The 18,298-nt window shown below is 40.2% G+C and overlaps 1 protein-coding gene across 1 annotated transcript; it reads right to left on the reverse strand.

The window, feature by feature from the left end:
- Nucleotides 1–4,944: 4,944 nt before the first annotated feature.
- Nucleotides 4,945–6,302, reverse strand: cdk5r2b (cyclin-dependent kinase 5, regulatory subunit 2b (p39)). The gene has a single exon (XM_044048953.1). It carries the CDS (start codon nucleotides 6,042–6,044, stop codon nucleotides 5,157–5,159), a length of 888 nt encoding a protein of 295 aa, XP_043904888.1. The 5' UTR covers nucleotides 6,045–6,302; the 3' UTR covers nucleotides 4,945–5,156.
- Between the last annotated feature and the right edge of the window lie 11,996 nt (nucleotides 6,303–18,298).

An 18,298-nucleotide genomic window follows, 5' to 3' on the forward strand; every position in this document is an offset into this window, starting at 1 on the left:
AATGAAAGAAAAAAAATGAATGGGCGACTATGATACTTTTTGGGATTTACACAGTTACCGCACACTGGCTTTTCAAAAAAAATGAATCATGTTTTCTGTGGGAAAGGGTCCCACTCTGTCTCATCAGTACACATTGTTATAATAAGGACACAGAGAGTGAGGCAGCCAGTGGGCTTGAGTGTGAAAGTGTTACAGTCGGTGGTGAGTCATTCCTCATGCAGGAGAGCGAGCGAGAGTGATAATGAAAGCTCGGCTAAATTAGACGACTACACCTACATGGTGCTGAAATAGACGCGCAAATGACAGACAGAGAGAAAGAAAGAGACGAGAGGAGATGAGAGAGAGGCACAGAAGGGTGTGAAGATGCAGTTTAACCTTTTATCACACACAGGTCTGGACATACAGTGCACGTGCACGAGAAATACATAAACAAGTCCAAGTCATGGTCCTCCGAATATCTGTAATGGAAAGAAATATGCCCCTAATGGTCAGGTAAAGGTGGTTAAATGAATATAATGCTTGTACACATTTGTATGTAGTAATAAAAAACAACAGGATTTTGTCTGTTACATAAAATGGATGAATAATCATGCAGATTCATGCAGTGTAAAATGACTCACTGGCAAATAACAATGGATTTTAAACACACCGTGAATAGAACTGTTCATAAATATGTTGTTTTTCCCAAGTAAACCTGCTTCCATTCTGAGCAACAACCAGCCTCCCACTTCAACTGGACACTGAAGTAATCTAGTTAAAGGGATTAACGGAGTGGTTATGTGGAAGGAGGACAGCAAAATAGACATAATCCCTGCAAGGTGTCGTTAGTCGAATATAGCACATAAATATTAGGTCAAGTAACAAGGGGTAGGAATTATTCTTTATTTGCAATTGGAATTCCTCTACCTGCCAATATCAATATCTCACTGACATGTTGCTACATTATTAGCCGTGTTTAGCCCACAATTCAAAGTTCACTTGGCTATCTATTTTGTGACTTCTGACTGCTAAAAATGTAGTACAAAATGAATCATGACTTTGACTCAACAATGAAAAAAACCTGCATTTTTTTAAAGCCTGAATATGTAACCTATAAACACAGGATGTCCATATAAGGAATTGTGTATTATTCTCCTGGCAAATTACCATGGGTGCTCCTGCAGCACAGATCCGTGCAGCGTGCATGAGCACTAAGGGTTAAACTATGTACACTCTGCATACCTTGGTTGTAACAAGTGGTTACTGTTGCCTTTCTATAACCTCAAACCAGCCTGTCCATTCTCCTCCAAGTAGAAAATCCCAGTTTCTGAAATACTTCGCAACATCCTTCCATATTCTATAGCACTTTATCCTCCACATGAGGGTTGCGGTGACAGCTGACAGAGCTGACAGAGAGCAAAAGGCAGGGTACACGCTGGAAAGATCGCCAGTCCATCACAGGGCCACATAGACACAAACAACCATCCACTCTCACACTCACGCCTACGGTCAATTTAGAGTGTCCAATCCCCCAATCTGCATGTTTTTGGACTGTGGGAGGAAACTGGCAGCAACATTCACAGCACCCAAATCAAGTCACTTAACTCCCCTTTCTTCCCCAGTTTGAACTCCAGCAGCTCATCTTGACCGTGAATAAATTCTGCCACACGACTGGCGGATTAGATATTCCTGACCTGTGACCTGGTGACCTGTAATCACAACATGATGGTCTGGTTGTTAGTTGGTTTCTGTAACCTGAGTGTTTATAGGTCAACTTTAATGGCAGGATCCAGCAGCAACATTATGTAACAGACTCCCAGTGCAGTGTTACCAGTCCTCTCTTCATTATTAAGATTCAACCCAGGTTTCCTGAATATCTGTCTGCCAGCCTGCTTTCTGCATTCTTGTCGACTGTGTCTCTATAGTAACGGGAAGATAAGTGAATGAGAGCTGGACAAGCTGTGTGTGGCTGAGTGTGGGCTGAAACACAGCAGAAAACACACATTAACACGAAAGACGTGCACACGGTGTTTGTGAAAATTCTCCCTCGTGTTCAAGTTTCTTGATGTCAAGTCAATCACTGAATGTCACACAAAAGTACACATATCCATCTGTCTAATCAGAAAACACAGAAATTATTTATTTATTATTTTCTTTCTATCTATCTATCTATCTATCTATCTATCTATCTATCTATCTATCTATCTATCTATCTACCTATCTATCTATCTATCTGTCTGTCTGTCTGTCTAGCTATCTATCTATCTATCTATCTATCTATCTATCTATCACCCAAAATGATTGTACATAACATATCGCAAATATCAAATCAGTATAAAAGAAAAGTAGTCGCTCTCCAACCATCCGTGTCCTCATTTGTCTTGTTGTGCTTTATTTCTCTCTCTTTCTCTCTCTATCTCTCTCTCTCTCCGTATTCACTTCTCAAACTGTTCCTCTTCTGTTCCCTGTCTTTCCTATTTTTTTGTTTAATTTTACCAAATTGTGTCCACTTCCCTTTATTTTAGCTCTCTAAATAGATGTATGTCCCTCTTAGACCACAACACACACACACACGCAGAGCTGGAGAGAGAGCGAGAGAGAGAGAGAGACAGAGATTCACAGACAATTCTGAGACTGCAGCAGATTCTAGCCAATCACATGAAGGAACCGTCCAGCCCATGTGGCTTATTCATAAAACCAGTAGGAAAGCCTTATCAATGCAGCGCCATCCTGTTATTCAGCAGAGCATCAACATAGCCATCCTCTGAACCAGGGTAACTTCTGAAACTTCATAATGTGTCCTTTAAGAACATAATTCAAGTGCAATGTATAATGTTGTCCATATTTCTTTAAATACAGAAAAGAAGATCAATACCTACTAAGTTTTTTTTTTCTGTGTGAGTCTGTGTTCCCATTTCAGTGTGTGGCCTCAATTAGAACACGCAGGGCACACGGTTGATACCAAAAATATCCCTTTAAATGTGTCAGCAGGCCTCACTGTCCTAAATGCACAGCACGGCTAATTCAGCCCGCAGCTTATTAGTAGTTGTTTATCTATTCGTTAAGCTCGAGTACTTTGCTTCGGTACACTTTTCCGTTCCGTTTCGCGGCAACCAAAGAAATCTCAGGAGTTTCCGTCTCATGGTAACATCATGGCAAACATATTTCTCATGGACTTATACCCACCGCACAAATGTGTCTCAAGGGCTCCCTTCAAAACGGATTAGTGGGCGGATAAGGAGCTGTTGGTAATTATTGAGCGGGTCTGAATGGTTGGTACAAACACATTAAGTGACATGAGGTAGTGTTTGATTATTAAAACAATACAAAAGAGACTCGGCGTTCTACATAAGTTTGGATTTATTTCATCATCGTCACCATAAACAATCACTACATTGGCCTTTGATAAACATCTGGAGAGCATGAATGCAACTGTGGTGCAATGCCACACACAACACAATCATCTTAACATTATTTTCCATAGAGAAAAAAAGAAAAAGAAAACAAATGAACTGTACAAAAGAGCTATAATTCACAGATGATCGTCCTAATGATAGCTACTGCAGATTTAATGGCAAACACTCCTGCACCTGAAAGAAAACATTGATACATGGCCAAACAGGTTTAGACCAATGTGCAAAACATCAAAGGTTTGTTCACAGCTGTGCAAAAAATAGCAGCGTTTATATTCCACTGTCCAAACAACAAGTTTACAACACAACATCACAAATGATCACTCAGAAATGACCATAATACTGAATACTAACTGTCATCATGTTTGGTTTCAGAGTCTGAGTCGAATCATGTTTAGCTTACAGGAACCCCCCCCCACCCATGACACACTTGTCACTTGTGTCAGTGAGTTCACATTCATTATTTACATTCCGTCCCGAAACTGATGATGGATTAAATCCAGCAAACAGGTTCTCGCACAGCGCACATTTACAGAATTGGGATCGGTCCACTGAAGCTCAGTTTTTGTAATGCTCTACAGAACATCATGTGCAGCCACCTTCAAAGCAGGCAAAGGACAAACAATAACGAGCAAATTCAACGTGAGATACTTATATGTAAACCATACATAGTCTGAGGCCAAGGACATTTCATAGTTGGCACGCATGAGATTAAAAACAATCACTTAAAAAAAAGAAAGAAAAGAATATATATATATTCTGTTCAATGACCTTTGCAACATTTTTCAAAGCAAATACACAGAGGCCTCTTGTTGGTAACGGTGCTGTATGGCCACCTACGGTCACATTTAGTGCTGTTTATCACATTCTATTGGGGGAAGGGATTGACTCATTTTTTTTACATTTCTGCTCATCCTGTACCAGGTAGTATCAGATTTGTAGGCAAAAGCGAGCTACTTTCGTTCAGAATCGTGTCTCTCTCTATGGAGACTTTTCATTGTCACACATGTAGGGGGGTCTAATTAAAAATACACAACATAGCCAGGGTGTTGTTTCTGCTGGAGGGACCTTGATATAGTCACGCAGAGGGTTTGCAAGTAAAACCACAGAGAAAATATCTACAATGATACAAGCAGTGTGTGTGTGTGTGTGTTTTGTCCCCTTGACGAATCATGCATGTGATATTTGCTGCATGTGTATCAGCTGACTTTTAAAAAAGAAAGAAAGAAAAAAGTCATGTATACTTCATCTGCAGGGGGTTCGAGTCTCGTCCTCTGAAGCCACGTTGCCGCTGTGTTGTGGAAAAAAATGACCCAAATAGCAGAAGGGGAGGGGAGGGGAGGGGAGGGGGCGGGGGAGACAGGGCTGCACAGGTCAGCACCTCGGACAGCGCCGCCTCTCCACACTCCTCACCAACACGGATCTATTCTGGTCGTGCGTGGAACCTGTGCCTCACTGCGACATCCACTCATCAAACCAGAAAGTGGGCTAATCGTGAATGAAACGGGGGGACGACGACGATGTCAATCATACAGAGGACAAGGCAAGGGGCAGTGTGTATTGGCATGCATTTGATGAAATCTCCTACATTGTAACCTAAACTGATGTTGATCATGAGATTATCAGCCCACACATGAGAACCCTTCTACACTGGCCCGTTCTTTCAAAACCACCTTCACGGTGGTTTTTTGCAAATCATTTACGTTTTGGTTTTTTTTCCCCTGAAGAAAAAAAAAAATCACCAATCAGTTGTTCGTTTCCATGTCAACGATCCAGGTTTGTCTCGGTGGTGTCTCGTTGGTTTTTAAGGTCCTGGAAGACCTGGGTGAAAAAGTGCGGGTCCGCATTGAGCTGCAGCATTTTGGCACTCATCTTGTTGATGATCCGGAGCGACGTCTCCCAGAAAACGTCCTTGTTCGACTCGTTCATGAACGGCTTGAGTGGGTAGGAGATCTCGTTGCCCATGTAGGAGTAGGCGAGGTAGAGGCAAGTCTGAAATGTTCCCTGCAGCTCGGCCGGGCTGTCCACGCTGTCCGCTATCGTGTCCTCGCACAACAGGTACACGAACACCACGTTGGCCGGCGTGATGAAACCCTGGTCCTGCCAGCCCTGCAGCAAAAGAGTCCGGTCTATGTTCCGGAACCAGAGGATCACCTCCCCGCAGTTTAACTCTTTCAGTTTGTAACACCTGCGGCACATGAAGTCCCCCAGACAGCGCAGCAGCTCTCCCGTCGAAGCCTGGATGACTATCCTCCGCGGTGACAGCAGAGACAGGCTGCTCGGCTGCTTCTGCACCGAGGAGAGCCTTCCGTTTTGGGCGACAGCCTCATTTCTTTGCGTGGGTACCGTGGGCACCGGGACTGGGATGGGCGCTTTGGGTTTTTTCTCCTCGTTTTGGTGCGTTTTCCTGATGTTCTCGCTGTTGAGCTGCGCCACCTGGCTGGACGGCAGTTCACGGATGGTCGGCGGGTTCGGCGTCACCTTCTTGGCATTCTTCTTGGCCGAATTGGCCACCAGCTTCTTCCAGGACAGCGAGACGAACATCGAGTGCCGCTTGAGACTCTTGTCGTTTTTGAGTCCATCCCTCGCGACCTCGGCGTCCATTATAGACGCCTTCTTTGTCGCAGGAGATATAGAGAGTACGGTTCCCATGTCTGCAGAGGAGAGAGTGTGTGGATGCTGCGGCAACTTCAGCGCAGGATCTTCTTCTGCTGGGTGAGAGGAGGTGGAGAACAGTCACGACAACGATTGAAACTCCATTTACGCGTTCATTTAGTCCGTGTGATCGCTCCTTGGCGGTGATGCGCGAGGCTGGAGACGGTTTTCAAGGTGAAGTTGTCTTCCCACAGATGCTCTGTGTCTGTCTGTCAGCGCCTCGGGGGACGTCCGCTGCGACACAATCCTCCGACTGCAGACTAAACCGAGATTAGTCGCGCTGCGTAATTCTGGGGTTCAAACGAACCAGCAAGTGCAGCGCGCGACTGACAGCCGACCCAGCCAATGAAAACGCCAATCAATGATCCAATCATCAGGGGCGTTTTTTTAAAGGGCTGCGTTTCCATGAATGCCTTTTTATAGGTAACACGCAGAGGAGTTTAAAAACAAAAGGCGCGACAGATCTTCCTTCCTTCCTTCCTTTTATAGAAAGAGGATTATGACCTTCTGACCTTTTTTCTTAGAATTAAGGCTGTTTTATTTGTTTTATTTTTTAATATGTGCCCCTAATCATCTTCCATGCTTTCATTACTTTAGATTTCATTTATTATGTCAGCCATTCAGTGTTGTAATGTAAGTACAAACACTTAAGTACAACATTCATGTATCTGTACTTTGTTATTTGTATTTCTAGCAAATTTTCCACTACATTTCCTCTTAATATCTTTGTTACTCGTTATTACCAAATACAATCAGAAGAAGATTTGGCCTGTAAAGAGCCAGTAATTCAACCCACAACCTTCCAGCTGAAAAACAACTTGCCCTATCACTGGGCTACCATGGCTTTACCAGTTCTCCTCATTTTATATAAGAAAATTACTTTTGACACTTAAATACAGTAAATGTCAAAACTTTTACTTATTATACAAAAGGGACTTCAACTTCTACCAAAGTAATTTTCTGATAAGATACTTGTACATTTACTCAAGTGTCACCATTTAGGTACTTTATACAAGACTGTTCTCATTTTAATTATTTATTGTATAATATGTTTTTTTTTACAGTTGTCATTTTTTTACCTGTTTACCAGTTTTGTCAAATATTCACAGTTACAGAATCCAACACAGTCGTCCTATACCTCAGACCCATAAGCTGAAAACTGCTGATTGGCCCTGATAGTCACTGGTAAACATTTGCAGACTGCTTTTGTTTATGTGTGTGATTTGCTGGAATGGGCACAGCTGTCATTATTATTAGTGCACAAAGAGGCACAACCTCTTGTTGAATCACCATATCATATTTTGGATTTTTTTTAACTAGCAAAGTAAACTGATTACAAAATGCTCAAAAACCATATGAGCAATTCATTTTTCCTTCCTTTATTTCCTATAAAAATGTTACGCCATATACTATTTCTAGAATTTAATAAAAGCGGGAAAGGTTTTTTTTTGCAAGGTAGGTTCAGGAAGATAAAATACCTATTTTAATTGAACTACTTGTCTATTACGGAATACCGTTCCTGGCTGGACATTAAATGAGAAAGTATTGAACACATCACTATATTTACCTCCTCACTGCAGGGATTCCATTGTGTCTGCACTCTCGTGTAGAAAGCTGCAGTGTCCAGCATGTCATCCAATTACCTGGGACAGAACTGGCACCGCCCTTTCACTCAGTTACGTGACCATGAGTCTTATCTCTCCGCTTGAAATGGAAACACTTAGTCTCCAAATAGCACAGTCAGTGGCCTCAAGAGTAATTATGAGGTAGCCTAAGAATGTACAGTAAACACACACACAAATCAGGGAGCTCTTCACTAACATTTATAGCATTTGATATCGCAGCCCTTGATTGATTTATAATCCAATCACCCAAATCAAGTACATGTCTGCAAATTCAGCACAACTGACGCCAGTTATTGACCATTTTATTGCCTAAAACGCTGTATTTGAATGTGGATATTGCAATATTTCACAGCATATATGTCAAAATAATGTAAAATCAAATGTTGTGCTTTCATCATCATCTTCATTACTGTTAACCGACCAGCACATCAGCACAATCTAGTCATCATCTCTATACCATCAGTTAACTGTGTGATGCACCTGCTGAAACATTTCAACCAAACAACCGTGCTGAGATGAAAGACTGAGGTAAAAAAGTGTTTTTCACAGTTTCACGTAGGACACAATAATGGCGTTCACACCTGTCCCATTTCACACAAGCTCTTTTGATCACAGCAACGTTTGATCCAACTCAATTACAAATTGGGTGGTGGTAAAAAAAAGAGGGGAAAAAAAAGAGAAATCTCTTTCATCATGAATCAAACAAACATGCAATAGGAAGTAGCAGGTGAATAATCCGTGCCTAATCTGTGCACATTGAAATAAAGCCACAAAGGGAAAAGACAGGAGAGATTCATGTCATAACAAAAACGAAATAACAAACTGATGATGTACAAACATTATAAGTTTATGATGCAAACTCATGGAGGACATTCAGATGTTGGTCTGTCAATTTCCTAGGGTGACATCGCCTCCTGGTGGTGCTGTAGGTGCAACAACCAGAATGTCTTCTGCAGCACGACACACACACACACGCACACACTCGTGCATAACACCAGTTTTGACCCCAAATTGACTGAAAAATAATTGATTTTATATCTTCTTCAGCACTTTTGAATCATATAGTTTGTGCTGTGTAGTTTTGTCAAATATGTCTTTGTGAAATATGTCTTATTAGACAGTTGTTGAGGTTATTGCTTCACCATTATTGTCAGCCCCAATATACTATAAATTATTATTATCATACTAATGAAGCATAGTATTATTGATAATTATAATCATACATACTTTAAAGAAGCTTTGATGATAACAGATTAAATTAAATCTTAATTTACCCTCTGCAAATATACTGATATACTACAACTCCATACAGGATTGGATCCTCAAAACCTCCTGTGGAGTAGGGAGATGGGAGGACAACATGATTCAATATTTTACACCTGGATTGCAGTACCTGTTTTAAACTCTAGTGGCATATCTTACAAATAGCTCCTTTAAAGTTCCCACAGTGCAACAGAAAAATCATAGTGTGAATCAATTCATTTAATTAAAAGATAAACTAGTACCCAAGCAGTTCTGAATGGATTCGAGCTCAAGGGTCTTTCTCAATGTCTTGCGAGACATTGATGAGGAATTGTATATGGAATTGTATCATGTATATGTACATATATATAAATATTTTATTGTAACATTTTTTTTTATTATAGCAGGTCTTAGTAGAGCTTGTTAGGTATTGTTTTTCATACCTGATGTGTATTATTGTGAAGGGTATACCGGAAGTGGCGTGGTTGTTATTGACGGGAAAAAGAGTTATTGTTTGACATGTAAAAGTAATAAAAAGTGAGACGCTGTTGGCGTCAACACCGTTCATTCGTGTCCTTCGATTATTTATCTACGTTCCCAGTATAGACGCCATTATTATTTTTTACTTTTAAGTAATAGTTCAGTTTAATCAACATTTCGATCCACACTCCATACCAGATGGTGGCGGTAATGCACCAAATCGTTGTTTGCCAACCGCCATAAAGAAGAAGAAGCACACAGAGGAGACTGATTGATCGGTGACGCCACACACCTGCTCGTCTTTACGCAGGTGTTTTTCAGTCAGCTGATGACCGCTGATTGCTTCCTCCTCCTCTTCTTATTTAATCTCCTCCAACCAACAGTTCCGTGATGTTACTTTGAAAAGCTGCACGAGCCGTGGAACAAAAAAAAAAAAAGAGACACGAACAAAGTGTCGCTGCTTAACTACTGAAACTGTTCCGGGAGGAGGGAAGTTATGGCGGTAAGGCACAAATCGCCCTAAAACCTCAAAAAAGAACGAGGAAACTTTAAAGAAAAGAAGAGGAAAAAAAGAAACTACCGCGACGTGACGTCAGACGCCGAAAAGGTGGCCGCGTGCATTAGCTTCTGTCCAAAAACAGCAGCAAGGCGCTCCAGGATGGCGTGTTCGACCAGGTCCAGATTGGTGGCCCGTCCAGAATGGTGAGTAACTTTTGTCAAGTTATCTTAATTATCTTAAATTGCCTTACCTCAATATTCAAGCTGTGCCTCATCGTCAGCCAGTTATCTGAATTGGCAGCTGTTTTTTTCTGGTTACAGTAGTTAAATAATTGGTTTAAATGGGGCTGCAACTAATCTCTATTTTCATTAACCTGTGATTTATGTTCATGTGTGGTTCATAAAATGTTAAATGTTGTCAACTGTTTGTAAATTCACTAATAGTCTTAAATTATTTGGTTTAAATTATTGCTTAAATTAAGGGAGTAGGTTTGATTTTGAGATTGGTGGGGACTGGGGACACAAAAGTGCTCCAAGGCAGCATTCCTGAAAGCTGACTTTTTTAGCAATTAAGATTAGCAATCTTAATTTCAGATGTTAATTTCAGATGTTATAGGTTAAAGGAACTAATGAAAGACAATAGTTGTAACTAATGAAGAAAAAGAAAAGGGTAAAGTAGAGAAGACTTCTCATCTTTACTCTTTAGTGCAGGGCTGTAGTTCAACTGTCAATTAACATAGCCTACTGTCCATCAACAGCTCTCCCTGCTACTCTCTCCAGGTGAATCAGTTTCCTTAGGAATAAACCACAATATAAGTTTGACAATTGTATACATGTAGCAACTACTGTAAACGCATACACACTAGTAATACATGATGAGGCCTCTCATGAACACCAGATTTGATATAAAGCTCTGATTTTATAGCCACATAGGTGAAGCATTGCTATTCAGATCATCATCACACCAACATTTCCAGCCTCTCTTCAACTTCTCCTCCTATCTCCTCCAGCCTCTCTTCCATCATCTGCTCCAGCCTCTCCTTATTCATCTGCTCCAGCCTCTCCTTATACATCTGCTCCAGCCTCTCCTTCTTCATCTTACACAAATATGTTGATGTATGACATATGAACCGATGCATTAGGGATACAATGATCATAGAGCTTGATGGTACAGTTATTGCCTGAGTAAATTATAAAATCACATGATCATCTAGAATGTGAGGTTGTATTGTATTTCCACCACAGTTTCCTCATTTGTGTTCTTAAATTGTTGCCCACTTCTACATTAATACATGAAAAATTAAATATTCTCTTTTATTTAATATCTGTATTGTTGAGCCTCTACATATACACCCTTGAAGTAACTTATCCTTTGACTCCTAAAGAAGTCTCTTATGTCCAGTTTTCTTTTCTTTGACATCCTTCAAATCCTATACGGCACACACGCAGGCACACACGCACGCAGACAGACACAAACACAAATGTAAATGACACCAACGATTAATCGATGAATCGATTATTAATCGATTACTAAATTAATCGACAACTATTTTGATAATTGATTAATCGGTTTGAAGCTTTTTTCATGATTAAAACAAGATTTTCGATTGATTAAGCTTCTTAAATGTGAATATCTTCTGAATTTATTTGCTCTGGATAACAAAGAAATCATTAAAAGTTAATCTTTTTGGTTTGTGGACAAAACAAGACATTTGAGAACATCATCATTTCCAGGTTTGACAAACACCGATCAACATTTTTTAAGGTTTTCTGATATTTTTATGGACCAAACGATTAATGGAGAAAATAATCGACAGATTTATCGATTATGAAAATAATCGTTAGTTGCAGCTCTATTGACAACTTACACTCGCAGTTGCAGATAACATGCACTGCTTCTCGTCCGGTCCAACTAGCAGGTTGCATGTAGCTTTTACAAGCAGAAGGAGGGACAGCGGGGACAACCAATCACCTGTAAGGTCGCGAGAAACCGGCAGCCGATCAGGGAGTGATATTTAGGTTAGAGGCGGGACCTCTAGCAGAGACCAACATTTAACCCTTTGTGTGCCATTATCATTGACTAATGACAGCGGTTGTATTGATAGTGACTGAATATTGGTAGGGACGTGTCCCTAGCGTCCCTACCCAATTCTAAGGCCCTTGGCTTAAATAGAGCAAAGAAATGAGGGAATACTCACATTTAACAAAATGATTAAATAAAACCCTCAAACACTTAAACCAATCCATTATCAAAATAGACAAAACAATATGGCTGCTGTGCTATGTTAACTCATGGTCATTACTATTGAGTTTTTAACTGGAAAGATGTATTGTTTTTTTTTATGTTAAATGTTTAAAAACAGATACAGGGTTATGCATGTCTTTTATAATTCTAAACTTTTAATGTAGTCATTAAAAGACAAACTTTTGTTTTCTTTAAATATGATTTATTTATTGAGTTTTCAACAAAAAGAACAAACACAAACCCTTTATAAACATCTGAGTGAGTAAGATACCAAAACTTTTGTTTTTTAAAGGAACAACCTGCTTCCTGCTCACGGAGACCTGGTCGGACCCGCCATATACAAAAGCCTGAGGCTGTCAAAAAAAGGTGAGTGACACCTTTAGAGATAATTTACTACATTATTGAAAATGTTATGGCTAATTTTCATAATGTATAAGTGTATAATATAAGTTGTTTGTGTTTTTAAAGAGTGTGGCTGTATGAGGTACTGACATTTCTATACTTAAAGGGCATTCCTCAAATCTTAATCAACTTTATTCTACATTACTTGTGATTCATTTCTTTGTTTCACTGTTAGAGTAAAATTTGTACTGGCAGCAATGTTTTCACTCAAAGTGAGTCTTTATACCTCAGGCTGGGTGAACTATGTCTGTACTGTAATTAGAAAATTGTCAAGGCTGGAGACTGGACTCAAACATTTTTTTGTTTGTTCCCCCCCAGATTGATCTTCCTGAAGATGTCAAATAGTAGGTGTCATGATTTAATTCTGGGTGGCCGCTGTGTCCCCACTCTTTCTTGGCCGCTGTGCCTACATCTATCTGTCCACGTTATTTCTATTCTCCTGCTTTCCATCTGTCAAATAGCTGAGGGTTGTACATGGAGCATTTGCCACAGGTTGGTTTTGTATGTTCCTGTCCACTTTATTGGGTGGTCTGAAATCTGGTTCTTGTTGGTTAAAAATATAGTGATGTTGGAGGACGAGATCTTAAATGAGGTTTAAATGGATGTTTGTGGACAGTTAAAGCTACATGGTAGGAATAAAATTAATGTTGTGCCTTGTACACTCTGTCACAAGGCTTAGACTTCTTGGGCACTGTGCCCTTTTGTTTTTCTCTTTTCCATTGTGGCCATTAATCTACCGATAGCCGTAGAACGTTAAAATAGATCTGCAGATCTACAGTACCTGGCTTTGGATGGCAGCCGTGCCATTGCCTTTGTATTGCCATACATCCCTTAATGCAAGTAGGCCATTATCGCTAACTGTGCCCGTGCCTTCATGACCTACTTGTGTTATTGTATGTCTGGCCTTGCGCGTATAGCAATTTTACATAGGCAAACATGGGTGCCTTCCGCGTCCATGCACAGTAAGTGAACTAACCTGTACTTTTCTTTTAGCATCAATCAAGAGGAGCACCGACATCACTGCATGTCCATCTTAATTAGATTGCGTTTTAGTTTCGGTAAAATTGTTAAGTGCAGTTTTTCTTTCTTGCTTGGCCGCTGTGCCATTACTATACCTGCTCTGACCTGAATCTTGATTCTTCATTTCTGATCTGTTTTTCCTACTAAGTTTTCCTGGTTGTGTGTGGTGTGTGTGGTGTGGGTGTGTGGGGTGTGTGTGTGTGTGATGACTGACTTGGACTGACGTTAATCTGACCTTTGAACCAAGACTAACACTCCAATTGACTTTACAGCACCAGAAAGGTGAACAAAATTTGTGCTGCAAGACCGGCAACATGCACACCAATCAGACAACAAATAAATTAAAATTCTTTCAAAAACATGTTTACCTTTCAGGTAAGTATTAAAGGCCTTTGCCACATGATCTTTATGGTTAAATCGTGTCCACTCAATTTATAAGTTAATTTGCATCTAAACATTTACAATGCCTGACACAATGGCATTACAATAATATAATTTTTTTGTTTTGCCTTACTGAGTGCAAAGGCCTTTATTTACACACTGACGCATGCCAAGACTGCCGTCATGGCATGTGTGTCTCTCTCTCTCTCTCTCTGTGTGTGTGTCTGGTATCCATCTGTCGGATTTAGTCACTTGTTTAGTCTCGACTTAAATGGATGATTTTAAAGTTGATTAGTGTTGAGGCGTCTGATTTCTGCAGGAAATTCTGGTACCTTATTTTGAAATGGCTTTAATTTAAAAATGTAATTTTGGTCTTGATTCTCAGTTATAGTTGCAACTTGGACTGTTGACAAACTTGGAAGCTGATGAATCATGTAGTAAATGCATCAAAGTTTACTGTAGCTTCTCTAAAGTTCTTTGCTATAAAAATTTAGTAATTGATTATGATGAGCTAGAACAGGTCTTCCCTTATTCTCAACTGGTAATTGCTTTGATAAGATAACTGGTTCCTGATTTGATTATGAAGCTAAACGTTTGATTTATATGCAAGTGTAGTCACATTAGATTGCAGGTGTTATTCAGCCCATGGATAACGTTATGACATACACTAAATCTGGCATTTGTTGGTACACTTGATATCATTTAAGTCTTAAACTTTACGCACTGCCATCAGCATTTGAAGTCGCTAACTGAAATCAAATTCAATATTAATGCTGACTTGTCTCACTCTGCCAAGTTTATTTCCCTCTAAAGGAGTTGAACCTTTTTGTGTTCATAGTCTTTTTGCACGTCATGTTGGGAGGCCTCCCAGCAGGGGATTTTCATCTTCCTCTGCAAAACTGTGTTACTCGCCTTAGGGATGCAGGGCTATCCTGCATAGTTTCTTCCAAAAATTAGATTGTAGGTTGCAGGATTAGAGCGCGTTTCTTTTCTTTAGGAGGACACGAAACCCGGCAGAGAGACAACTTGGATTATTTAAGTGAAAGTTGTGCCAAATGTTCAAACTTTTTATCTTTCGATACGATGACTTGAAATAAAACTTTTATTCTGTGGGCTGAATTCAGACAGAAATCAGACAGAATTTGGCTTAATGTTAAATATTGTTGTGCAAGTACTCTTGTAGCAGGAGTGAGCAGCTGCAGCTTTTTAATTTATTTTTCGTTATTTGATTTGTTTCTTGGATTGACTTGGTTTCTGGAGCTTTGTGGTTAACAGTGATCATGTAAACGTGTAAACACAAGTGGTCATTTGCCTCTTATTTGCGAAGCTGGCAGCTGGTTTGAAATGATAGGACTTTATGGCTTGCCCAAAGTGGGATTTGTGGTAGAGCATAGGGTTAACACCTCACCATACACTAGCTATTTCAGCGATCAAGGGTCTGTCAATTTTGGCATCTTGTAGAGTCATTAGGAAGATGCTTAATCCCAATGTCTTGGTTGGTTGCATGAGAAACTGCTATCTCTTAGATGTGTTGGCGAAATTCCTCCTCTGATTTTTGTAGACTTGCCCTAAAATTTCTCTCCGCTTTAACTCTTGTTGAGCTATGCATTAAATGAATCCTCCAACTTGTCTCCATATCAAATCTTTTTCTCCCTGCAGCCTTCCACCACCCACTGCTGCTGTTGTATCTGCTAAAGGTAGCCGTATCCTGATTCACTGCGTCTTCATGTGTTGGGTGAGAAGTGTCATCAGAGTACTAACAATGTAAACACCTTTTAAATGCTTGATCTGATTTACCCAAATGGTTCATCAGTTTTGGACAGAAAATCATTGAATTTGACATTCTTGGGGTCAGTAACCTGACCTCTAAATGTTTGGGAAACCATGCAAAAGATCGCAAGCTCTCTGCATGACCCAACAGCATCGATGTTTGAGTTATTTAATTGCTCATTTTTTAAATCAGTCAAGATTTTATGAGCTGGGTCTTCTTCACACAACAGAGAACAAGGTAAATTGAGTCGACTTGTAACATGGTAAGGCTTTTCGTCCTTCCCCTTCTTCTCTGTGTGTGAGGAAATCTGGCCACGGATCCTGACTGAGTGGCATACCATGGCTGTGCAGTTTCCGAAATCAGACAAGGATCCATCTGATTTTGTGACTCGGCCTGTCATGATATGCATGTATCTTCCTCCGAAACAAAGTATTGGAATGGACAGGTTTGTAGTGTAAATCACATCACATCACTTGTAGATGGTGAAGCATTTGTTTAAATTGGAGTCAAGCATTTTCAGGTGTCTGCTTTGTCAATACTCTGGTGCCATGTCTTGCTAAACACACGAGAAGCTCTGAATTGTGTAACTGCTGCCTCTTGCAGATGTTGGAACAGCAATGGCTGTTGATAGGCGACAGGGAGAGAAAATGAGATCTGAGGACAGGAAAGTGGAATTGATGTCATGCTTAGCAAAATGAGGGTTTCAGCAGAGGACCTTTTTGTAGCGAGGCTACAGAATCAGAAGGAACGTTTGTTTGGGCAACTGAGAGATTTACAGTTTTTCATGCAGCTAACCAAGATATTAGCATCATCCCAAATGGCTGGCAAAGATGTTTGTAACTGTCAGTGTAGCACAGGAAAGGCAGGTATGGGTTAGGGAGGGCATCCATTGGTGAGCTCTGACTGGATGTGAGGACCTGTCACACTTGACCTGGTGAGCTACCTGAAGATTTGTCATTTGTTTACTTCTTTTTTTTTTTTTCCTTGTGACTTATCAAATTCTTCCTTGTTTTAAGAGATGAAGGCTGCAGCACATTCCTGGATCAGAGGACTCCATGTTGGACACCAAGACCTGGAGAAGTCCCGTCCTGGATGGCCGCGGTGATGACCTAGCCCAAGATGAACTGACCCTTCTACGACGAGGACTTCGCCCAAGATGAACTGACCTTTTCTACGGGATGTCTTCAGGTACGTTCTTTCAGATGGTACTCAATTTGTTTAATCCATATTTACTTAATACTAAAGTGTGCTGACTCTTATTTATTTTATTTTTTTTGTTAGATGTTGGACCTTGCCAAACTGTACACATGCCTCAATGGCTGCTACGTCACTCTGCCCAACAGGACATGGTCACCGAGATTTTTTTTTATATGGACTTTAACCCCACCTGTCCTCACTGACCCACAACCACACATGACAAAACACTGTACATGTGATGCATCACCACACTGCAAAATACAGACACTGCTACTTTCAGCCTGCTTCAGCCTGTAAAAGATCGCAAACCCTCTGCATGACCCAACAGCATCGACGTTTGAGTTATTTAATTGCTCAATTTTTAAATCAGTCAAGATTTTATGAGCTGGGTCTTCTTCACACAACAGAGAACAAGGTAAATTGAGTCGACTCGTAACATGGTAAGGCATTTCGTCCTTCCCCTTCTTCTCTGTGTGTGTGAGGAAATCTGGCCATGGATCCTGACTGAGTGGCATACCATGGCTGTGCAGTTTCCAAAATCAGACAAGGATCCATCTGATTTTGTGACTCGGCCTGTCATGATATGCATGTATTTTCCTCCGAAACAGTAGTGTTTGTAGTGTAAATCACATCACTTGTAGATGGTGTACAGACACTGCTACTTTCAGCCTGTAATTGTATTTATTGCCTTCTTTAAATCAAGTAAAACTTTTGTTCTTAACTTTATGGTTGACTTGTATTTTTTCAGTGATTCTGTGATGAGTGTTATTTTGACAAGTTAGTGCTTTGAACTTAAAGATGTGGAATTCTTTTAAAATGAATTGCACTGATCTGTTACTGTAGACTTGGTTGTGTTCGGTTGATCTTAGCCAGACAACTCAAACCCTATATGGATTTGTACAAGGTTTTAAAGGGAATATAATAAATTGGACTCTAAAGCAGGGAATGCTACAGTGGATGGTGATGCTGCTACTTGCCCCCATCTCACAACTTCCTTACTTCTAGCCACTAACACTAAATATGGCTAATGCATAAAAATATGTCACTGAACATACAGACTACATTGCTTTAAAATGCCTTATAACTACAGATGTATTTTTACTATTTTATTTCATCTGGCTTTTCATTTTATCTTTAAATTCTGTCTACCATTTTTTGCCAAAAGGTTTTATTTTTCTACTATGGAAAGCACTTTGGAGAGTTTTAAAAAGTTCTATTCAAATAGTTATTTGAACAGTGTTGCAGCACCTAACACCAGCAGCAATATGAGCAGCCACACATGCAATGCTAATATTTCTGACCATCTCATCCTCAGGTAGGTGATGTGATGAATCAGTCAGATAATGCTCCACACATTAATGCAGGAAAATATTAAACAGTTATATAAATC

Source organism: Solea senegalensis, linkage group LG2 (assembly GCF_019176455.1).
Source record: "Solea senegalensis isolate Sse05_10M linkage group LG2, IFAPA_SoseM_1, whole genome shotgun sequence".
NCBI lineage: Eukaryota > Metazoa > Chordata > Actinopteri > Pleuronectiformes > Soleidae > Solea > Solea senegalensis.

Coding starts and splice junctions, on each gene's coding strand:
- cdk5r2b (XM_044048953.1), bottom strand. CDS start 6,044: ATGGGAACCGTACTCTCTATATCTCCTGCGACAAAGAAGGCGTCTATA.